Raw genomic sequence first — 25,427 nt, 5'->3', positions numbered from 1 at the left:
GGAAACGTGTGCGTAACCATTTAGTCGCAGCCGGCATCTTTAGGACGGCAATTAAGAGGAACGACGTCGATCAATGCCATGCTGGGAAAGTTCGGCATTCCTTGTAGTTGAACACCACGTCGCAACACGTCATGCTGTCGCGCTGTGCCATCCAGTATGTCGGCGTAAGCACGCCTGCCGTGTGCCAAATCTCTTCGATTACACGTAGAAATATAACGCACGTTTTCATAATGTGATAGTGATGCTACTGGTACTATACTGGTATATATCTATACTATATATATCCACATTCTCATATTCGTATACTCTGATAATATGATTCTCATATTCGGATTGAAAATATAGGAATAAGCCCTTGCCCGCGCAATATCGCTGCTTAGATTCTGTGAGCATCCGCATGAAGCTTATCTAAAAAATTAAACAATTTCGTAAATCGTTCATGATCAACATGGACCAAGTAGCCGGACTTGCAGCATCCGGAGCACAAATGGAAAGGTAGAGCGAAGACTCAAACGGCAATGCTTATACTCTGAGATCATTGCTGCGAAAGAAGAGATTAACCGTGGTCAGCAGCATCGACATTGTAACGTTTTATAGCAATACAATTGGCCAGGAACGTCTAGGGAAAGCTTAAACGAGTTCAGTTATTATAAATTCCAGCCGGCCTTCCCGGCAGGTTGAGCAATGTTCAATATTTAGCAAAATGCGGCGCACCATGAGGCTAATTTTAGATCACCGGAAGACAGTTCATAAGCAATGCGAGATCAATCGGACGGCGGAATAGCTAACCAATCACTGGCTTGTCTCCAAATTCACGAAGGCAATTCGACATCGAAAGAAAAGTGATCAGCGGCCACGAGACATGTATACATGCCAGCAATAAAGGACTCCTTCGAAGAACGCCCACCGCATGTGTTATCTATTTCGCTCTCTGTTCTTCCTGTGAGCGAAAAACGCCGGCTCTCTGGGGGGACTCCTACTATCACGGCCCTCTTTTGCTACTGCCAGAACAGTCATTGACGGCGCCATTTAGCCTGCAGTAGGCAGCTGCTGGGACCGTGACTGCTCAAATGTAGGGATGTGGGAATAGTCATTTGCGGGACCGGATGGAATATGAATCGAGTAGTTCTAAAAGCGAATCGAATCAAATATCGACTAGGTTTCGTATATTATTCGAAAAATGAATGACTAATTGATGTAAACCAGTTTTCCCATCCTGTATATTCAGGACGTTAGGGAATTCATCCCTTTATATTGCACGTCCTGAAGCGTTCTTCATTGAAACCACAAATGGGGCAAATCATACTCTCATCAAAGCATAAAGAGAACGTGGTGGGGTAGGGAATGGAGTCTCGCTGGACGCGCGATACCGTCAGTAGTCATCGGCACGCCCAGGGGGCGGTGGGGAACCCAGCCACCCACCCCTGGCCCCTCGGGATCCCCTAGTGGAGTCAAGTCTCAGAAGTATACGGCAGATTCGTCAAAACATCCTGTCGAAGACTCATCATCTGACGTGTTACGAACAACAACAACAAAAAAACTAAATAAAAAGTGCCCATGTGTGAATCTTATTACCACTCATGCACATGTGCTGTGTGCCTGATTGATAATAGGGCTCACACTGTGTGCTCTATATACCTGCCTCTGAGAAAGGACTCTCTAATTGTAAGCAGCAGATATTCGGAACGACGTCTAAAGTGGAAATGGTGCTTGAATCGGACCGTACTATTTCTCGTGCCTCAAAATCGCCCTAAAGTGTTTCGAAAGCAAGCCTAAATGATCGCTGAAGCGTTTGACCAGTTTTTTTGGAGAGAAAGAAATGGCTCAAAATCGCGAAAGCGAGCCAAATACGCTCGGTATAGCGCACATACTAGGCGTGACGCCCACTCGTCGTTGTGTCAGTGTTACAAATTGCGTCCAGACGCAAAAGCGATTGCCCACGCACCAGTCGAGGTCGCCCGTATGCGACTTGGAGCGCGTACATAGTTATAATCGTAGGCGATTTACCTTCACTGTGGTGGCTGGGACCTTGCATAGCTGCGCGCGAAAATAGTCCCCACTTTTTTTTAACTCTTCTTGCGTAACTACCGTGCCAATAAGGATAACCAAGATAGTTCGGATTACTTCTCGCTACAGCTGTTTCACTGTCGTCCAGTCCCGTCCGCCCGTTCGCTGTTAGTCTGTTCCTTCATTGTTGTCTGCGTACGCCCGCACGTCCATATTTATTTCAAGTTTCCTTTCTCTCTATCCGTTACTTTCTCGGCTCATGCGACCATCTAACAACTTGTCGGTCTTTCTTTCGCATCTTATTTATTTCCCTTTAACTCGCATTGGATTCCTGAGGTCTCCGTGAGGTCTGGCTTGGTTATGAATTCCTCGCCGAAATCGTGCACAATATTGCGCAGAAGCTCGCGTCGCTTAGCAGACGTCGTCCGGATTTGGTATGCAAACTCTGAATTAACCGTGAGAATACGATGTTCTGATTGTTGTACTTGTACTACTCAAGACGCGTTTTGTCCCCCATTTTTCTCTCTCTTCGCGATGTACTTCGCCAAAGCACTCAACACCTTTCACGCTTGGTCACAAAAGTCATCTTGCTGTACCATAAGTCTCCTGTGCAGTATAGTCTACACCTAAATCGTATTCTCATCACGTGCACTCCCCTCGCAAAATATGTACAGAGGTACGATGCCATTCGCGTACTATAGCGTACACGGGCATCTAAACATCGATGCCACATAGCAGTGGTTCCTAAACTTTAAGCTGTCACTGACTCCTTTGACCATGGTCCTTGAGAACTCTTGTTCTGTGTGTGCTTATTCGGGAAAGTACTCCTCATACGTAGGGTAACTGCAACAACAACACGCTAGATTTGGTGCATACGTCTGTGCAGCATTTTGGATGCATTCTATTTAATTAACACGCGCTGATTATTTGGAATAACCATTCGCTTTTCAAGTGGGGATGCCGTTCGTCACGTTCGAAGCTAAGTTCACTTCTCTGTGATTCGTATTTGCCGTTTCAGCTTTTGTCTAGGTCATTGTGAAGAACACATCATCATAAAAATTCACCGCTACTTGTAGGCCGCTCCCTGATTTCAGGGTTCTCGTCAGTGGAGCGTCCGCAGATCATTCTCTGCACACATTTACGAATGGTGTCTCGAGGACACCTGTCTATTTCACAATCCCGCGGACAGTCCCGGCGTGAGGTAACACAGGGACGTCAGAAAGTAAAGAAGAGTGCCGCAGACTAACGACCGAAAGTTATTGAAAGAGCGCAGGAACTAATTTAAGAATGGACAATGTCGAAAACTTGCATAACAGGAAAATAACTGCTGGCAACGTATCAAAAAGATATTCCTGTCCCAGGCTCGTGCACATGGGGCAGAAAATTCTATTTCTTTTTTTTTTCTTGCATAAGGTGATCGACGGCACGTTCACGCAGGAGCTGCCATTCTTGTGTATCCTTGTTGTCCATCGATAACTTCCTGCATGCCTTCAATGCATGTCAGTTGTTAGTCAGCGGCATTGTTATCGGTAGTCTGTCGTCCCTGCGTTACGTATACGCTGGCCGAACCAGTCGACACGCGCCAACTACTCCCGCAAAATACCGTGTTGCCGCCCCTACAGGCCTGCGTGTGGCCGTTTCTTGGGCACTAATACCTACATACGACCGGCCTATACCATCTATGTAGGGATTCAGAATGGGTATATAAGTATATAGGAGCTGCTTTGCCTCTACAGACAACGATGTTTTTCCGAGTTTCGTAGTGCCCAAATCAGCCCACAGAGTGTTTTATAACCTCGTGAAACGAGCGAAGCGTACGTATCCTTGAACAACAAAACCGTAAACCGTCCAACGAACGGTCACCCAGTACCAGTCTGACGGTAACGAACATTCCCGCTCGTATCCAGCCAGCCTCAGTTATTTCCATATCTGTTCCCCTTCATCTTATTTTCTCTTTTATCCAGTGTAGGGTAGCCAACCAGGCTCAGTTCTGGTTAAGCTCCATGTATTTCCTTTATCTCTATATATATCAGCCCATAGTTCAATTGTGTTTACCGCTCGGCTCAAACCTTTCAAGTTCTTATGACATTTTGCCGCGTTTGTCGGCGACCGTTCGCGGAAAAGTAAGTTCGCGTCAGTATGAGTATAAGCCGGAGTCCAAGCAAGATCTCGAACGCCGTTCCTGATTCTTTTTTTATCTTTCTTTGCGGGTGCGTTAGTGCCGTCCTTGAACGCATGATTTAGAAGACGGCGGTTTCTCGCTTCCTTTCGGGCGCACGCGTGTAAGGCGGCAACGTACACCAATGTAGTATATATAAGAAATCCAAAGACTTATTATTGCCGCCTAACGTGTTTTTAGAGTACCAGGAAACGCACAACAAACGATGATGCCATACGAAGCCACTTCTTGAGAACCAAATATAGTTGCTGCTAAATAACTGCGTACTCGCGAAACCTAAAAATACTCGGGTTTATTGTTGTGGCGTACGTCGAACCTTATAAACACTTCGTTTTAGCTTGTAGCAGTCCGGCGCTGTATCAATTGTCTTGGGTGCGCTGTGATTGAAACTGCATTTCAAGGACGACGAGATAACAATAGCCAAGAAACGCATATAAACTATTTCAATTAGCATCGGCATCGGTGTAGTTTTCCCAGATGTTATTTTACAGGTGCGCAGCTCGGTCTCACGGTTCATCCTCCACTCGGCATTATAAAGGAGAAAAATTCATAACTCATCAACCGCGAAAGTGGTCCGATTCTGCGCTTTTTATTGCGATTAGCATTATTTGCTTACTTAGGGCATTCTTAATCTATCTATCTATCTATCTATCTATCTATCTATCTATCTATCTATCTATCTATCTTTAATCTGCCTATCTATCTATCCATCTATCTATCTATCTTCCGATCTGTCTGTCTATCTATCTATCTATCTATCTACCGATCTGTCTATCTGTTCTATCTATTTATCAATCTTACGCCGGCCAATTGGCCCAAGTAGTCCGCTAGCTCGGGCCTCTCGTGGTCGTGGTATGTGCTCGTGGTCGCGATGACGTCGTGGTCGTTGCATCATCCGACTACTGTCGTTCCGCTGTCGTCACGCCTTTTACGCCGACCCAGTGTACAAAGTTGTCTAATGGCTTGGCTCACTCTCGTTAGGACTCTCGCTATGCCATCGCTGCCACGCCATCCTCCTCACGCAATCAACGTCACACCGTTGCCTTCATGCCGTCGCCGTCCCTCTGTCGTCTGACCTACGTCATCACTTCACCAACATCATTCCGTAGACGTCATGCGATCATCGTCATACCGCGTTCGACCTTCCAATGACGTCATTAGTTATTCGTCGTTCTATCGTAATCATGTTATCGTCATTCAATAGGTAATTATGCCCCAGTCGTCACGCCTTCGTCGTCATATACAGTTGCCACCATGCATTTTCGTCGTACACTCGTCGTTATGCCATCGTCATCATTTTAGAATCGTTATCTCATCGTCGTCATCATGCCGAGATCATAGCGTCTTCGTCGTTCCATCGATGAAGTTCTTTCGTCCTCATCCCTGCGTCGCCGTCATGTAGTCGCTTCTCATGCGCTCATGCTCATGGCCTACTTTGGCAAGTAAGTATCATAGCAAAGTGGGCCGATACCGGAGACCGCGTGTGTTGCATGTAGCCGAAACAAGGAAGTCTCAGAATGACAGCTACAGATTCTAAACAAACGCGTCTTCAATGATATGGTGCGCCACTTCATTGCTCGAATGCTTACCGCATTACCACAGCTCATTACCATAGCTTTGGCGCTCTTTGGCCATACCTCGCACTTGCACCAATAACATCTAATAATCATCATCATAACCGCATTACCGTTGACAGTCAATGTTAGATGGGTTCTGCCGGAATTTTCTTTAAAGGGTCATCATCATCATATTCAGCCTAAATTTATGTCCACTGCAGGACGAAGGCCTCTCCCTGCGATCTCCAATTACCCCCGTCTTGCGCTAGCTGATTCCAACTTGCTCCTGCAAATTTTCTAACTTTATCTCCCTACCTAATTGTCTGCGGTCCTCGACTGAGCTTCCCTTCTTTTGGTATCCATTCTCTAACTCTAATGGTCCACCAGTTATCCATCCTACGCATTACATGGCCTGCCCAGCTCCATTTTTTCCTCTTAATGTCAACTAGAATATCGGCTATCCCCGTTTGTTTTCTGATCCACACCGCTCTCTTCCTGTCTCTTAACGTTAGCCTTTTTGTGCGGTCCTTAACTTGTTCTCGAGTTTCTTCGTTAACCTCCAAGTTTCTACCCCATATGCTAGCACCGGTAGAATGCAATGATTGTACACTTTTTTTTCAACTACAGTGGTAAGCTCCCAGTCAGGATTTGGCAATGCCTGCCGTATGCACTCCAACCCAATTTTATTCTCCTGTAAATTTCTTTCTCATTATCAGGGTCCCCTGTGAGTAATTGACCTAGATCAACGTACTCCTTTACAGACTCTAGAGGCTGACTGGCGATCCTGAATTATTGTTCCCTTGCCAGGCTATTGAGCATTATCTTTGTCTTCTACATATTAATCTTCAACCCCACTCTTGCACTTTCTCAGCTAAGGTTCTCAATCATGTATTCGTCCCCATTGTTGCTGAATAGGACAATGTCATCTGCAAACCGAAGGTTGCTGAGATATTCGCCATTGATCCTCACTCTAAATCTTCCCAGTTTAAGAGCTTGAATGCTTCTTCTGAGCATGCAGTGAATAGCATTGGAGAGATTGTGTCTCCTTGCCTGGCCCCTTTCTTGAGGTATCTTTCTACTTTTATTGTGGAGAACCAAGGTTGCTGCGCAATATTTGCAGATATTTCTCAAGATACTCACGTATGCCTCCTGTACTCCTTGATTACGTAGAACTACTTACATAGTCGCAAAGTGAGAATTAGCGTGTATTGCTGCGATATTGCTTAGGCAATAAAGTCATCTATGGGTTCTCCCTGCTGGCTTGGGCGAACGCTCCGTGTCCTATGCCAGGTATACGCTCTCCAGCCTGTACTGGTAGTTGTTTTCGCATCGCGCGGTCTATTTAGAATGATGTGGCGTAGTCGACGTTGTAAATGGTTCTGCGAGACATAGTGAAGTGACTTAACTTGGCATGGCAAGTTTCTGCTGCCGGTGAGGCGGATGTGTTCGCGTTGGTTTGAGTCTACAATGAGTCTCGCAGACTAGTTGCGTATTTAAAAAAAAAACGTATCGCGAGTGCGCCGTTACTGGCCTTTAATTCTAAGCTGTGGTTTAGCAGTAATTAGCATTGAAGAAACATGCACAACGATCGTCATAGCGTGGACACGGTTCTGCTGAGACAAGTGCTGCTGCTTACTTTAACAACCATTATAATTGCCATCTATAGATGCATTACGTGACTACCCATTTTGTTGGACGCGGTTTCCCCCCACGTATAAAATAGTTTTTGGTAGTAATAACAGCACACCTATTCTCTCTCCTATTCTCACTCCCTGTCCTTTACTCCCATTTCGTCCCTCCCCTCGGTTGGCCGCCGTTGAGGTGTCTGCTGCAGTGCCGTCACGGGCGATGTTCCTTCGCTTCCTCCTTCCCGTCGCTAGTATAATAAAACAACCAATTTTGAACGCAATGCAGTACAGTGACATTATATGACATTTGACGCTCCATGGGCTTTCTTCTTTTGCTTGTGTGTGTGCGTGTGTGTGTGTGTGGGGGGGGGGGGGGGGGTGCGTGCGTGCGTGCGTGTGTGTGCGTGTGCGTGCGTGCGTGCGCGCTCTCGCGCGAGCGCAAGCAACACACATTTTCTTGCGTATCCAGTGGCGCTTCTTCCAAAGCTGCTGTCAAATATGGTTGCTATGTTTATGTGACGCTGTAGTGTATTATTTTGCCAGTGGCTGGTTTATTCTTTTTTTTTTCCTTCTCTGAGGCATGACGTTTATGTGCGGCGCTTTATGCTCTCTTTCACCATGGCGGCAGTGCTACCATCCGTTGTGGTTCATATCCTGCGAGATGCAGATATTCGTCGCCCTCTCCGGCATCGTCGTTCTCATAAGAAGGTGAGACCCGCGGCTCGAAACTTTCACGCCGAGATCAGTAACGAAAGCATCACAGTACCAAGGCGTGACATAGCGCACAGGAACTACCATATTCAATTCCGAAACAACAGGTGTGTATAAAGTACACTCGACAGAGCTTCGCGCAATTGACATTGTGCTTGTAAATTACAAACAACACACCTAAAACGCAGAGCGTGTGGCACATTTCCCCAGTGTTTTCGTCAACATTGTAAAAACTGCAGGAAATATTTCTTTAGTTTTGCACTATTTATTGGCAAGTCCTGTCGCTTATGTGCCCTTGTTTCGAAAGGTTAATTTGCTGCTTGGTCCGAAATGATCTGCTTACCTTGACTGCCCTGTTCGTCCACTACCCACTTTTCAGGCTTCACTCGGAATTTATTTTGGGCGGGGCAATTGCTTTATGTACAGCGGGAGCAATGTCTAAAGACAATGGTACTAGCAAAAAAAAAAAAACTTGAAAACCCTTCAGCCCAGCCGTTCGACGTTGAATTATTTCTGCGCACACAGGCGGAGTTGGCTGTACCGCTTGATTTCACCCTGTGGGTCTAGGCTGCGAACCAAGAAGAAACTGCTGCAGAACCGATCCCGCGATTGACTGTCGACGATGATGCGCTAGCATTGAATCGATACAACGACACAACGTATTGCCACCGTCGAAACGAGTTATGTATCGGGCGTGTACTGCAGCGCGTGTGTCACGTGTGTTCGCGATATGCTGAGACTGGCCGCACCGCCATTTCGCAGTCTGGTCAGCTGGCAGCATAGAGATTCATACAATCGCTAGAGGGAACTGTTACTATAGTGTCTACGGCAGCTCCGAGCAGGGCATTTGAGCCAGCATGGCAACGATGGGTAGTACATGGGTTTGCCTGAACTTCGTCCGTCTGGCTTAAAATGTATTCGTGACTTTGCAAAGTGATCATTTTTAAGGAAGTATTTTGTTATAATTAATTAAATACACACTAGTCCGACGGCAGGATTCGAACACAGGAGCAATATGCACGGAAGTCCGATATAGAAACCATTATGCCACGGACGCATGGACAACCGGTAACACTGCAATTAGAAAGATTATGCGTGCTCGCAGAGTCCTATTACCCTCTGCATTAAAAAATATAAATTGCTTTGAAATGCAGGCTAATTTAGGCCCACATAGATGAATTAGTAAACAGCTGTACGAAGTAAGGATAGTATAGTTCTATCGTCCGCGCAAGCTTCTGAACATACGCTAACTAAATTAACGAGCATGGTGTCACGCGCACACAAGCAAGCATGAACACATCTCACTCGATGACTGCGGAAACTCGCTGTCAAAACGCTGGAGTGAGGAAGCGCGGCGGCGGCAGCGAGCGAATTGACCTTCGTGCTTCCTCCCGCTTCAACGCAATTTAAGTGGCGAAAACACAGGCACACGAAGCTATATCAGCACTCGGCGCACTCTGTCCGCATCGCAGATCGTTTTCAACATAAGGACCGCGCGGCCGCGCCATAGGCAGCAGCCGCCGCAGTAGAACACCCCCCCCCCCCACCTTCCTCCCCCCGGTGCCTTGCGCGCAATGGAAGGCGGTGCGCTTCCTCCCTTGCGCGCGCGATATTGAGCCGCCATCGTCAGCTCACACTCGCACGCTTTCACTCGCACATACAGGATACGGCACGCGGCGACAATGTTACCACCCTTGGAATTTATCCCGAACATCACGGCGACGGAGACGCCATAGGCAGAAATTCACCTGCAGCGTCCACATAATTGCTATCGCAATAAAATTTTGCTCGCTGCAAGCTTATTCGAAATTATTTCTAAAGCAGTCGTGCTCACTTGAACCTTAAACATATTTACGTTGGTCAGGTCATAACCTTGACCACCACGCGATGCAGCGCTAGCGCTGCAACGAGCTTCAGTATAAACTCACCCTACACCTGCCCAACTCCTAACACACGAGTTAAACATTCCTCCTACTACGTGACTTTGCAGATTCAAGAGAACATCGTGCATCTTTCTCACTTTCATCGGCATCGTCGCACTTGCAGCTGTGTCTGCCGCAGTGGGCGTCAGAGGATACCAGCCTCCCGTTGCCATCCACAGCAGGTATCGTTTCAGCTCTTCATCTTTTGGGGAAAATAAAGTCGTTTCGCCCAGCGTACTGCAACAAAGCGCTACGGGTGAGGAGTCGGCTACGTGAAGGCGAAGGGTACCGCTCAAAGGCACAGAAGAACAACGTTAAGTTGATGCTGTGTCACATACAATCACAGAAATGGCCTCGAAACCAAGCAGCTTTCTTTACCGCGTTCCATGGCCGTGGCATGAAAATTGCGCAATTTCTCCCGGACCTCAGTGCATTTCCGCATCCTTCGACGTAAGCATTGTCGCATAACCTGCAGCATGCGCTGGATGGCTTGGTTTCCACAACGATCGCATTTTCCGGAATTCGCAGGAACGGCGCAACGCACCGTTAGTAATGCTGCAAACCAGGACGGTGCGCTGACTATCCATTGACGTGCAATGATACGGCAAACCACTATGCCTTAAGCGGTCAACCAGTATACTCTAAGTTTGATGGCCGCTGATCCACGGATTCGTTGCCACTACACACCTTGAGAGAAAGCATCTCCATAAGCGGATGCCGTATAATTATGTCCTAATGTGAATATATATACTAGAATGAGTGGAAGAAACGTTGCCAGATTGTGCAGAGTCAGGTGCACAGTGTGCAACCCTACGTCGTGTTTTAGAAACGCGTGTAATGTGGTTGATTTTGATCCCTTTGAATGCCAAGATCTCTTTTTTTTGTTTGTTTCGCTTTCCTATTGCAATGCCAACAAATGTTAAATTAAATTCTTGGGTTTTGCGCACCAGAACCGCGATCTGATTATGAGGCACGCCATAGGGGGACTCCCGATTAATTTCGAAAACATGGGGTTCCTTAAGTGGCACTCAACGCACGGTACACGGGTGCTTTCGCGTTTCGGCCTCATCCCAGCTGGGATTTGATCCCGCGACCTCGTGCTTAGTAACGCATTGTGCAACAAATCATTAAGCCTCATAAATAAAAACAAATGTATTTAAGCATTTGATTCGCTTTTCCGTGCCGTGTGCACACTGAACTCGTACTGGTTCTGTGCAGCCAGAATCGCCGCATGATCTTATGCCGTCTTATCACATTATTTACATCTAATCACTGTTTCATATAGAGGTTCTGCTTTGTAAATAATCGGTTTGCTATGTAGTTAAAATTTTACTGATGACGAGTGGCTGGCAGTCTAACGCCATTAAACTGTTTCTGTAAAACCTTCTATCAGCACCGGACCGCGTTTACTATCGAAAGAGATGCAAACACCATCGTCGAGATGCCCACAAAGAACACTGCAGACCGTAGCATCGCTGTCAATCAAGTGCGAAACGCGCCGCGTATGCAGTGCCTGACCTTGCTTGGCGTTTTCGTGCTCATGTTGCAGGGAATACGTGAGGACGCTTAGCGAAGTTGTGTACCTGCCGTTTCTACACGCTCCGGCATTCATCATCGGCGTTCTGTTCAACAACTGGATAACCAGGGTGTGCAGAGTGAGCATTTCTAAGGTGAGACGTCGTCGCCTGTGGTTCCCCTTTTGTTTGACAGCTACAAAGCGCGCAAGAAATTGTGAATAAATGATTAAACATGTAACCTCCTAAGACCACTTGTACGATTTATTGCAGATTGCCTTCAAAAAAATTTTTTTTGAATAGGAAGGGAACACTCAAACTATTAATTCTGGATATGAAGTCGGGTGCCTGTGTGGAACTGTACAGACGTAGTTTACTCATATTCTTCTCAGGCTGTTTCGATAAATCTGACTCTAAATTGATGTAGACCTCCGTGTTGTCAATGACGGTGGAAAACAAGCATAATGTGTGTTTCGAATTATTTGAGATTACGTGAAAATCCTGGATGCAGCAGCAACATCACAATGCACTGCACATAGTTCCATTATCATCCTTGCGTTTAGGGAATGAAATGCAGTTTTTATCATAGCAAACATGAAGAGATGGTTACTTCTACGTACAAGGAGATGCAGCTTTTTACATTTTATCGTGGTGTTTAAATAAAAAAAATTTCGCGTTCCTAACATCCTTTCTTTTCGTCGCTCCTCCGTTACTTTAGTGACATCAAAGCGAGTTCTCTCCAATCGCGCGCCGCTCTTTCCGCCTCCGCTGCTGCGCCATTTCCTCCTCTAGTCTTTTACACTCCTGCGCCATGCATCCTGTTACTCTCTCCACCTCTAAAGCGATAAACACCAACCATACAAAATGAATGAGGTAGATGGCATCACATCAACTGAACTGCAGCACATGGAGCAATTAAGCGTTATGGCACTGAACCGGTACCGAATCGATGCCCCACGTTTTTGTTACAACTTGTGTGCTACGGTGGTGTCATCGCCGGCTGGACGAATGTTTTTTTTTTTTTTCGAACTTTCCCGGTCGTTTCAATGTAAAGATTAAATTAAATTCTGGTATTTTACGTGTCAAACTACGTTTCATGGTAGTCTATCACAAACGTAAACCGTGTCTTCCAGCCATTTTTTTAGTAAGCGTGCACCACCGTGTTTCCTGTAACGTCTCCCCCTAGCGCTTGGGTCCGCGGTACTGCGCACGCGCAGGCCGGTCTACGCGTGCGCAATACCGCGGCCCCAAGCGCTAGGGGGCCCCTACGCTTGCGTCCCCCTAGTCTAAAATTCTGTACTATCTCTTCACCCTGGGTTGGGAGTTGCGGCCATTACACTCCAGGAGCAAGAATACCTGGCGGCGTACATAATATCCGACATCATGCAAGTACACTGAAAGAGGTGTGGACTGAGGTCCACTGCTCAATAATTCAGTGAGCAAGAATAAGGTTTCATCCTACTGTCGATGTATCCGGTGCCGAGTCACGCGAAATCTCGCGTACGGGATCGTAGTTATTCTTCCGGAATACAGTACCTGGTTTGCGCGCTCGCTGTCAATATGGATTAGGCGGCTGAATCGTGCGCGAAATATTGATTTTACAGTGTCTTCGTGTATACACAACTATGAAGAAGTGGCAGGTTTACTCACGGAGTTCCTTGAGCAAGGTTGCGAATTGCACTCGCTGACTGTTCACCGATAAGGCAGCCAGCGCAGAAAGACTCAAGCGATGACGGCTTCCGTTTCTGCCTCAAATCTGCGCTAGTTTCCTTAGTATTCTTCGACCACGAATGATGCGAACAAACAAAACTTGCCGCAGTGCCTGCGTTGCGTTTTCTGGCTCCTCTCGGCCATCGGACTGGTCTGGGGCGCCCTCTATCCCTGCATCTGGACATCCTGGGTTCCCGTCCCGACGGCAGCGGCCTCGGTGCTGTTCATCGTGGGCCTTCGGCTGGTCTGGTGCGTGGCCATCGCCTACGTGCTGTGGACTGCCACAACGTGGAAATCTGGTACGCATGCTACATGCGACGCATCAAGAACCGCTTCCACTGCTGCGCTCTATTAAGCGGGTTGAATAAAACGCTTCGAATACAAATTGGTTAAAGTACGTACGCCGTACCTCTTCGAGTCGCGGACGACAGCTTACTGTTCTCCTTGAAAAGGAAAAATCTAGAATCACGTACTACATTTCAGGAGTGTGCGATTGAAACTTTGAGTATAACAAAAAAAAAACTTGAGAAATAAACTATATAACAACCTCGCAACGAGCCATGCAACAGAAAATGGTAGCTGTAACCTTAGGAAAAGTGTGTAGCCAATATTCTTAATGAGGTTAAGCGGAAGGATTGGAGTTGGCCGGGTCACGTATAATGCGCAGAGAAGGTAACAGAATGAGTGCAAAGAGAGGCAAAGCAGAGCCAAGAGTGCTGGCAAGCCGACATTGGAGAAACACCAGACAAAGCATGGAGTTTGCTGGCGCAAAACATGGTAAATAGGGTAACACTGAGAAGGGAGATTCAAGTTTGCGTTTATTGATTATAGATAAGATCGCAGGATGTACGAATGGGAGTACAATATACAGGAAGAGGTCCAGTAGTGAAAGACTGTAATGACACTTCTTGTTATAATCTAGGTAATTAAGAGTAAAATAAAAACACATGCATTGCGAAACATTGAAAAGTAGCATGCCTGTTGCTGCAAGGAGCTTCGACGTAACATCAGAAAGACGAAAAAATCCCTAGTAAAAACTATTTTCTATCATTCTCACAAGAAAAAATTAACACTGCTACACCAGCCTTATACGAAAACCAATACTTACTAATAAAGTAAAACGTAATATATTGCATGACCCGTGTTAGAAATACACTTCACCTTTAGATAAAAACACACAAATGAGTTCTATTTAAGTCTATAAGATGAAAGGGAAGGCATTGATCATATAAAGGGAGGGGCAAGGACGTAATATATTGACACTTAAAAAGAAAAATATTTCGTCATGCCGTGAATATGAGGTGAAATATTTTGATGCTCATGATGAAAACTCTTCGTGCGTGTGGCTTCAGGAATGGACCACTGGTAGAATAACATCCATGTTTGAGTACGTGCGTTGGACTCTTCGTTAAGTGTGATTATTGAAACGACCGGCGTTCATCACGCGCGCCAGCTAAAGAGTAGTCGTCATTCCCTAGAATACAACAGTTTGCTTGCAGCGGGCGGCATTTCAGCCACTCCGCGCAATGAGTAAAAACACGTCAAAGATGCTCGGATCGACGTCGAGTTTTTCAGTGGATGTTTCTGTAAACAAAGTAAATTGGTGGCTTTGAAAAAAAAAACTTGGTGCATTTCGGTCTGGGTGAGAATTGAACCCAGGCCTCCAGGGGTGCGAGACGAGCACGCTTTCCCGACGCCACGGCGGCTTTTTTTTTTTTATTGCCATTTCACAAACACAAACAAAAATTATCAGATACACATGTACATATTCTAAATACACCAGCTACAACTCAGCCGGTGTATGTGGCTTAAAAATGTTTCACAGAAGCCAATTGATCCAATATAGGTAGCCATTCTGGGGGTTCACATTGGGCTCTGAACAAGTCTCGGGTGTAGATCACACTCTCAACAAAATAGTGTCTTGCTGAGTGAGTTTGTATATGAGCATGCCTAACATCCATCCTGGTCTTCCATACGCTATGCATGCAAAGCAACATTAGCATATCACTCGGCACTTCCCCTGTATCCGCACATGGAAGAAACCGGAGTCCGAAAGGGCTTAATGGCAATTCTTTTTTAAGAGTTCTTTGCAAGACATCCCGCAGTAATACGGCATCCTGGCAGTCTAGAAAAATATGTTCTATTGTTTCCGGTTTCCTGCAGATTAAACAATTTACTGACCAAGGTACAAACAGACCTTTACTTTGTAACCATGGCTTGACAGGGAGAGTGTCGGTATGTATTTGAAAAAAGAATGTTTTAACTGAGGGCCTGATCGGCATTTTTTTAACACGCTTTAACACATCGCGTTCAGGACCTAGCTTGTAGACAGCTCGATAGACAGGTGTTGGTAAGAATACATCAAGAATGTCACAATACAAACGCTTTTTCGTAACATCAGACAAGTATTCATATGAAAACCTTGCCTTGAGCAAGCGTATAGACATTACCACTTCACGCAAATAAGAACTAAGCGGTCCTGCTTTCAAAGAAAACGATGATACAACAAAATCACATAGATAATTCTGTAATCGTGCTTGGATCACAGTTCTCAAAAATACATCAGTTTGATCCCGCACAAAGAAGAATCTGCTCACCAACTGCTTGAAGAACAGATGCGAGAGCCCTAGACCCCCATTTTTCACCTTATGAAACAAATTGCACCGGCTGGTGCGCTCCCACTGCGATCCCCATATAAAAGTCGCGAATACTCGGTGGATTTTTTAAATCTAATTTCTGGCCATGGTCATCACTTGCAACACGTAAAACACTTTGGCAATTAAAAAAATATTGCAAACGGAAACTCTTGCAAATACTGAAAAGTTATGGCCACCCCATTTATCGGTAGTACTTTTAACACGTTTGTTTTCCTCAGACCAATATTCTTCCGCATTTCGGTAATAATTTAGTGGAACTCCAAGGTACTTTCCTGGGGAAGCTGTCCAATTCATATTGCAGTACACATCGGGTGTGCTCTGCCAGATGCCATGCCAAAATCCAAGGCATTTCGGCCAACTGATCGCGCTACCTGTTGCTGTGCAGAAATCTATAGCTATTTTGACAACTTCTTCCACGCTTTTCTTATCAGTACAAAACACAGCTATGTCGTCCGCATACGCTAGAACCCTAATTTCACTGCTCAAAAATGTATAGCCTCGAATACGCGGTGTTGCAAGTAAACCTAAACAAAAGGGTTCCAGGTAAATCGCAAAAAGAAGAGGAGACAAAGGACATCCTTGTTTCACGCTTCACCGCACAGGAATTGAATCACTTAATTCTTTGTTAATCACTAATTTGGCTGTACAATCATGATACACCATTTTCACACCTTCAGTGATCACAGATCCAACATTTCCATGCTCCAGCAGTAAAAACAAAACTTCATGTACAACTTTATCGAACGCTTTATGTAAGTCTAACTGAATCACGGCTACGCGGTCATGCATTGCGTCACAACATTCCAGAATACTTCTAGCTATGTGTATGTTTGTAAAAAGTGTTCTACCTTTAATACCACACTTTTGATGCGGGCCAACAAGGGACTGAGTAACACTTTGCAGCCGTCTAGCTAACACCTTCATGTATATTTTGTAGTCTGTATTGGTCAAACTAATGGGACGGTAAGACTCAACTGAAAGTAACTTTGCAGGGTCATCAGTTTTGGGGATCAGTACTACATGCTGCTATCCTAAAAGAGAGGGGTGCTTGCTTTTTTTCATAACATTCAGTGATCACTCGATGTAAAGCCATTGCCATTTCTGTCTTAAGAAACTTGTATATGGCGGCACCCAATCCATCCGGCCCGGGTGACTTGCCGTTACTTAATTCATCTATTGCCGCTTCAATTTATGCCACGGTAATTTCAGATTCCAGTGACTTTCAAACCGTGTCTTGTAATCTTGGCATAAGGGACAGAAAGTCAACTCGGAAGCGCTTGGGGTCATCAATTTTTTGGCCAAGAAGCTCTGTGTAAAATTCAACGAATGCAAGTGTTATCTCTTTGCTTTCTTGGGTAATCTTATTGCGATATCGAATTTCATTTATCGCTTTATTTGCTGCATGCTTCTTTTCTTCACTAAGCACACGCTTAGTGGGCGTTTCGCCCAGCCACAATCTTTCAGTACGCGCCCTTATCATTGCGCCGCGGTACTTCATCGATCAACTCGAGCTTTGCGTTCACCTCTTTTATTTCTTTTTTAAACGCTCCAGGCACTTCATTTTCTACGCCTAACATATACTCCAGCTCACTGCGTAACTGTTTCTCTCGTTGCCTTTCCTTGTGACGTAATACACACGCTCTATCAATTGCAGCAATTTTTATATCACATTTAAACTGTTCCCACACTGATATGAAGCTGTTAGTTTTAGTATGCAGGGCATTTGAAAGACATGCTTTGGCTCTTGTGACAAATACTTCATCTTGCAGCAGTTTCTCATTAAACTTCCATAGGAACCAGTTAAACTTCACAACCTTTCGTTTTTCGCCAATGGTAAACTAAGGTGTTGTGTTTCATAAGAGGAGCATAGTGGTAGAAACTTCGCCGGTATGTATATTCTATCTAGCCTCGCATGGAAGTCACCGTTGAAAATGTGTATACCGTGCTTGGCCATCTCGTGTCATGACATAACCAATGTCCTCAAGCTCTCTCTCAATCACTATTGCACTCAAAAGCTCAGCGCTTCTATCAGCGCACACTGAGGCCCATTGTTTTGTCCTCAGCTCTACAGACGCAATTAAAGTCCCCTAGAACCACAATATTTCGTTCTGTTTTCAAAAACCCTTCAGCATACCTGAAAAAAATTTCACGTTCATGCATTTTGTTTGGTGCGTAAATGCACAGAGCACGCCACTGTAATCCAGAAAAAACAATCACATGCAACCAGTCTCCCACTATTGCAGGCGGACACTTTTTCAACAACCGCGATGCTATTGCGAATAAAAATGACGCAGGCTCCTGACCGTCCAACAGCATGGCAAACACATATATTGTATCTAGAGCGAAAATTTGAACCATTTGTTCTGTTTGCTCCTCACTTTGAATTTTTGCTTTCTTGTACAGCCAGAAGGTCAACGTCATTTTCCAAAAGAGTGCGACTAATCTGACATTGCCTCCTACGCGAACACAGTCCTCTCACATTCAATGTCGCAACGCGAAGGCTAGATTTAAAGTTAGTCGCCATTTCATGGAGGTTGCTTGGCCAGGCGTCCTACTCACATCGCAACAGTGGGTTTCTTGGGGTCCTCGTTGAAGGCCTCTGGAACGTCACCTCCGCTAGTGCGGAGGCGTTGTAGGGTTCACCCTACGGTCAGGCGGCAACTTTGGCTTCGGTTGAACCGAAGACCGCCACCCAGTCGACGCCTTCGTTGGAGGCTCGCCGGTGCCTGACGCACTCGCTTTCCCTATGTTGTCGGAGTCTTCGTAAGGCCGCTTTGCAGCGACGCTTCCGGTCGTGAGCATCTCGGCGTCCGTTACCTCCTGGTCGGCGTCTTGCGCTACTGACAATGACGTGCTTGCGGCCTTCGTTTGTTTCTGCGTCATCTGTTGTAGTCTCTGGCATCGTTTCCGATGCTGCAGCCGAGGGCTCGGCACCACCATTCACTTCCTGAACAACTCCTGAAGAAGCTTCAGGGGGCGTTGCAGCAGTCTTCGTGCCGTCGTTGTATTCCCTGCTAGCTTCTTCGGCGTCTGCGGCGTCCATCAGGTGTTCTGACACAACGTCGCTACGGAGTGGGCCTGTAACGCTGGCATAAGAACGCACGCACTGGGAGTCATCGTGGCCGAAGCGCCGACAGATCCCACATCGTGGAACGCGGCACTCTCGTCGGATGTGTCCGGTGCCACGGCATCGGAGGCAGAGCGGCGCTCTGCCAGGAACGAAGACGAGCGCCATGTCTTCGGCAAGACGCAGCGGGTGAGGAAGGTCATCCACTGTAACGCCACGGCGGCTCCACGGTTATGGCTCACTAAAGGTGTGCCTAGTGCGTGCGTCATTGCACACGTCACGCCGCAGCCATCTGGCTGACTATAAAGGTGTGGCCTAGGGCGTGCGTCATTGGGCACGTGACGGCGCAGCCAATGGGAGGAGGTAGCGCCACGTCATTAGTGCATAAAATGAGCGCGCTGCCTTCCCGCGCGTCACTTGCTTTTCGGATTTCATCGGGGCTGTGACTACTTCGATGGACTATATGGACGCCACGTCGTCAGTGCATAAAATGAGCCGCTCTGTGGCCAACGTATACGCAAACACAAACACACAACGAATCAGCAGAAAGAACTTTATTGCTTGTCGATCACATCAGTCGAAAACATTTCACCAAAGGATGATGCTTTCCCATTCCCACAGATCATCACCATCATCAGCCTATATTTTTATGTCCTCTGCGGGACGAAGGCTTCTCCCTGCCTCTTCCCATTCCTACACATAAGCAGTCTTAATTTTTTATCAAAATGTCCTCTGTACATATTCCTACCCCGTACGTTTTCTTATTGTTTTGTATTTTCAATGTATATATACTTTTCATTATTTTGCTCTACCATTAAGAAAAGTGATAACTGTTGTCACACAATATTCCTCATCCCTTCTTAAATGCACCATCGTCATGAATTGAACTGCGAGCAGAAAATTATTGATCAGAACGCATGTCATAACAATGCCACCGCATGAACACATAACAATGCCACCTCTAATAGCTTTGTAGCCGGTTTCAAAGCATGTAGTAGTCCAAAGTGTACGTTTATGAGTTTAAACTAAGCCGCTGTTAAAAATTCAAGTGAACCTAGAAACTTAACAACGCGTTGGATTATTTTTGGAATTCTTCCCGTTTGAAATTTTCTTTCTAATAGTAAATGCGCATATATGGCTGAGATTAAAGTTAATAAGTAACCTTCCATTTCTTTTTCTGCCTTGCAAGAAACTGTCCAAATTAGCGTTATACCGAGAGCTCATGAGCAAGCATCCTTCGTAAGGACGTCTTGACAATGAGTGCGTATGCCATCTCTGTTGTGGACACCCACAGCTGTCTCTCGTCACAATTTCAAGCCTGCTTAACGCCGGTCCACTTTATTCAGGACTGGTCCGCGACGTTCTTGGCTGCCGCACCGTTGCCGCTCTCGGACGGCTCTCGCTGGGCGCCTACCTCTGCTCCTGGATGATCGTCATGCACGGCGTGCTCTCTGCACGCAACAATCCTGAGACCGCTCACGCCTTTCTTGTAAGTGACGATATATAATGGCGACTGTACACACTTTGGGTTCTGTATGGCATTTAACCATTGAAGACCAACTGTGACGTAATTGTGGACCGTGTAGAGAGCCTGAGTAGTTTCATAAGATGTAGATACGTAGCAGGCTCTGTGCAAAATATTACGTTTGCAAATACAAGTGGACGTGTCACGAAAAAACTCGCTAAAGAGACGTTATTTGGCACTGAAACTCAAAAAGAAACGCCACCATTACCGCTCGCCGGATGTGATGCAGTACCCAGAACGTTCAGAACCAGCGTCCCAGCGCGGTTCCACTCTGCAAAGCGTGCGAGGCCCGCGCTGACCTCGATCCCATAATCTGCAGGGCATGCGCCAAAGCCTCACCCACCAACGCCCACCGCACTAACACTACACGCATCTTAACTACGGCCGAGCAGTACGGCCGAGACTTCGCTGCTCAGCTTAGACCCAGAAGAGCAGCTCTGGGCCGCCCGGATGGCCGAAGACGCCGCCAGAAAGCAAGGACTGGCCGCCGTCTGAGGGAGGGGTGGACTGGTGGTTAGTCTCCCAAACCCCGACACCCCCGGACCCCATCACTGACGCAATAAGTCCTCTGTGACGTCTGTGATATGGCGGCGCCCGCTGCGCGATGGAAAACTCGGAGGTGAGGTGCTGAGATTGGCGTCACATGGAACTAACTATGAGGTGCGCGCGTCGTCTCCTAAGGTGCTAATGGAAAGCTGTTAGTACGAAGATTAGGAAACTCTCAGCTTTGCAGCTTTGCCAAGATTGCCTTCAATATGATACCCTCTACTCAATCACTAACAATTTCCTCATTGTGAAATCTCGCTGCATTTGGCCTTTAACGGTGACATGTACAAGCGTACTTTGCATACGCGTAGCGCGTGCCGACGGACGCGCCACGGGTGGCGGCCTTGCTAAGTGCACTCGGGAAAGGAGGCAGCCATCCGTCGTAATTTGCTGCCTCGTTGGTCGTGCTTCTCTGATTCACATTTTTGAAGTGAAATAAGCAACACCCATGGCATGTGTGTGGTGGCTGGCCACCGTTTAAATACATGTCGAAGAACAATTGTTGCACGGTAAGGTGCCCAGATACGTGTACTTATCGCCGACGCTGATCTAATCATTCCCCTCGAGATTTCTTCAGTGGGAGCAATTGCAGCAATGAATAGCCGCCAGTAAAGTTCTTGTTCTCGGGCTTTCTTTTGTCATATCGGTGTTTGTTGCACTCGATCATGTTTACACGGATAAGCGACGAAGCTGGTCATGGCCTAGACATGTTTTGGTTCGGTTCGTGCACAGTGCCGCATGCGGGCTAAACGCATTTCGTTTCGTTGCGTCTTTGAGCGGAATAAGGGCGGAATGAAACCATGTGGACAGGACAGGCATTTCGCTTAGGTTCCGAATGCCGCTTGCCGCTTCTACCGTTTGCAGCTTCTTTACCGTGTTGCTCTATAGTACGACTGTACGAGTGCATCGTGATGTGTGCTAGACCTTCTGAAGGCTTGCAGACTGATTTTGTTGGTTTGATGCGGTCCTTTAAATCGTCGTGGCAGCTGTTACGCGCACTTAATTTTCTTGGATCTATTTGATGCGCGGCTTCGCGCATCTTGACCGTCCTTCGTGCATATTGCTTCATGCAGAACTGCTGTTGATATTTTGAAGTACGAGGTCTTCGCCTCGCCTTGTTTGTACTAAAAGATTCGTGTCAGATTTGTGGAGGCATTGCACTTTGATGCTGCCCGAGTAGACTTAAAACACAAAGCGCTCTGTCTGTTTCACAGCTGAGTGCATTTTCGCGTGTGCATTTTGCACTTGTTCAGGGACACCCAATGACGACACCCGAGCGACTGCTGCCCGAAACAACAAGAAGAACACTTTATCGCTGCCTGCCTGCTAAATTACATGTTCAAAGGTGCCGCCCCCTTGCTCTCAGCATCATCTCGTAGCTGCGAACTCAATCGCGAGGCGGTGACCTCTACGCTATTCAACTGAATTATTTTTTATTATGTTATGTGGCGTAGGAGTGGCCAATTAGCCTACGCCGCAAAGGACGAAACCCGGCCTTGCCACCAGCGCCCATCTCCAACGCTTCTCCACCTTTTCATATATCGTGTGGCTTCTCTTTTCCGTAGAATTCTAAAAAATATGCTAAAAAATGGTCACACTTTCGCTTTGTACGTTTCCAAGCCGGTCACTCAGGGAATTTAAAACTGTCAACACTGCAGCAGGAAGGCCAGTTCGCCGACATGCGTAGCGGAAGTGCATCAGTGGTGCGGGCCTAACTTTCACTTTTATTCACCCATGCGTATTAGAGATAGCTAGAATAAATTTATAAAAAACGCTTAAGACATCGCATTAGACCACGAAACGAAGGGGCTACTTAACACGAGCTCCACTTCGTATAGCTGGGCTCCACAGCGATTGTTTGTAGGACGCACCTGGCACGTAACATTGTGTATACATATATAGACCGCTCTCATAGAGGTCCGTGCCTTTCCCGCAGCTGTCAACGCTGAAGTAGGGGGCTAGCACCTGCCCACCAAAAATATGAATTCACAGCCACGAAATTCAGGCATACTTGTGGCAAAGTGTTGTCGTCGGCTACTGCATCCCAACTGTACTTTCGCAAGCTGCCGCTAGGTGTCCATACGTGGCGCCTCTATTTACGGTGCCGGAATTATTCTTTTTTTCTTTCCAGATTCGGGACTTCGTGGCCAACACGGTTCTGAGCTACGCAGGCGCGCTGCTCTTCTACGTGGCGTGCGACGGGCCGGCGCAATCGCTCTGCTCGCTGCTGCGCACTTTGGTGATCGGCCGCGAGGCGGCGCGGCGGAGGCAATCGTTCGACGAATGCGACCGCAAAGTCCGCTTCCTCTCAGAGCTGTTGGGCATGGAGTCACCGAGGACTGCCAAAGAATTGCAGCAACAGCAGCCTGTGTCGCGGACGCTGCAGAGGTTCTCGTCGCTCAAGGATATGGTGTTGCACTTGTGAACAGCTGTCGAGGCTTCAGACTTTTTGTGCCAACGGGTCTCGAGGCGGTGAACAGTACCGGTGCCTCTCGACTTGGTGTGATGACCGTGCGTGCTTTCGAGGACCCAGAACCGGGCGCCCACACGAGCCTAATCTAGCCGGTGTTGGTATCTTGGCAAGAAAGTCGCTAAATTTAGCGTGTTTTTAGTCACCTTAACGGCAACATTGCCTTTTTGAAGTCTCAGCGACATTTCGGCGACTTTTTGTAACGTAAATGGCCGGTAAATTGTGCCTCGCCCTGATTTTATCCAGATGGGGATATACGCGCTTTCATTTGGTCGCTATACTTCTAGAGACATACTGGACAGCATATAAGTGAGCCATGAGGGTGCGTCAAAGCCCATTTTCTTGACAAAACACAACCGTAGAATCTGATACCGTTTTAGAAACACGGCGGTTGTTCTGGCTTCTCACATTCCATCCGCTGACTCGCCACCACACGAGCTACTTCGAAACTCTAGCTTAAAAAATAACGAGGTAGGCGCCCACAAACAACTATAACAAAAACTACTCAATTCCGATCGCGTAAGCCATCATCATCCCTCACCTATGTATTGCTAAAAAAATGTACGATTTAGGGCCGCAACCTGGCGACTTTGTCCAAACAAAATAATAAAGCTACCAACACTGAATCGAGCCCTCGCGATGTGTCCGATAATCCCGGTGTCGAAAGCACGCCAGCGGACAACCGCGCTGCTGCCGTCGGACCTGTACGTGCTAGCAAAAGAGACAGACAAAAACTTTATTGAATGTCCTTGCTGGGGTCAAGGGAGGCGGGGGGCGGGAGACTAGCCCCACCGCAGGCCCCCTGGCTTCCTCAGGCGGCGGCCAGACCTTGACTCATGGCAGCGTCGTCAGCCAGCCGGCCTGCCCAGAGTTGGTCCTGCGGGCATACGCTGAGCAGCACAGCCCCTCACGTTACAGCAAAGCGTCACAGACGCTGATCCGCCATCGTGCTGTGACATCTGACATCATCTGCTTGGCGTCCGTGAAGGAAGTCGCTACCGCCGAAAACTTCGAACTTGTAGTGACACTGCTACGAACACTCCACATAATCACAGACCTTTGTTTCTGTGCCGACATGATACCCAATGGCGCTTACGGCATATCAGCACACTTACTAGCGCGGGCAGACGCCAGTTAACGCCAGATAAACAAATGCAAGTTGCTACGACACACATTAGTAATTTATTTATGCCATCCACGTCGTTGCTTTCGGCGGCATCAACACACTACGGAACCAAAGTGAACATCCACTCGATTTGCTAGACTGCTTCTTAAATGAAGAGCGAGAAGGCACTTTCGTCGGTTGAAAGAAGCCGGTTGACTTTACGCAACGTCACGAAATTTTTTGCGATGTCATTAAATACTCTTGAGGCTGGGCCTACTCACTGCCGGTCTTTCTTGTACAAAACACCAAGTTCCTGCTCCTGCACATCGTTCTTTGTCGAGACAGCTTCCTGCTCGATCGGTTAACTTTCGCGACGTTACAAAAGTGCAGTAGATTGGCACTGTATTATTTCCTGGCTGCAGAATCTTTCACTAGTTATTTACACGGCTTACTGAAACAAGGAAGCATGCGCTGTCAGAAAATTAGTAAACACTCGAGAAACGTTAGCTATACACGTATTTTTATTTCGCGCTCTGTGGAATTACGCCGAGCGCTCACGCAGGCCATCCCGAAAACTATTTTACCGCAGAGGTGCGACAATAAATGAGGACTACGTGGCCACGTAGCACTGTAAGCACAAGCTGTAAGTCGCGATGTCCTCCCGAGACCTGATGACAGCTCAGGGACGCATAACCGCTGTTTACGTAGTTCATTCGTACTGAGCGGCAGGTTACGAATGTGAAAAGGCAATTTTTCGTTTCAAGGGACACTAAATGCAAATATTAAGTCGATCTAGATCGAAAGATTATGCTTCTGTAATAACGAATTCT

At 46.9% G+C, this 25,427-nt stretch overlaps 1 protein-coding gene across 1 annotated transcript in view; it reads left to right on the top strand.

Moving 5' to 3' along the window:
- LOC119445764 (uncharacterized) overlaps positions 1-23,691 on the top strand; it is an 86,950-nt gene extending 63,259 nt beyond the window's left edge. The window contains exons 10-15 of the mRNA XM_037710043.2: positions 7,999-8,078; positions 10,072-10,185; positions 11,553-11,673; positions 13,337-13,526; positions 20,298-20,440; positions 23,154-23,691. Of these exons, the coding sequence (XP_037565971.1) occupies positions 7,999-8,078; positions 10,072-10,185; positions 11,553-11,673; positions 13,337-13,526; positions 20,298-20,440; positions 23,154-23,447 (942 nt within the window). The 3' untranslated portion in view covers positions 23,448-23,691. The remainder of the gene's footprint in view (positions 1-7,998; positions 8,079-10,071; positions 10,186-11,552; positions 11,674-13,336; positions 13,527-20,297; positions 20,441-23,153) is intronic.
- Positions 23,692-25,427: the final 1,736 nt, after the last annotated feature.

Source organism: Dermacentor silvarum, chromosome 3 (assembly GCF_013339745.2).
Source record: "Dermacentor silvarum isolate Dsil-2018 chromosome 3, BIME_Dsil_1.4, whole genome shotgun sequence".
In the NCBI taxonomy this organism is placed as follows: domain Eukaryota; kingdom Metazoa; phylum Arthropoda; class Arachnida; order Ixodida; family Ixodidae; genus Dermacentor; species Dermacentor silvarum.
This window is presented reverse-complemented; position numbering and strand designations above follow the sequence as displayed.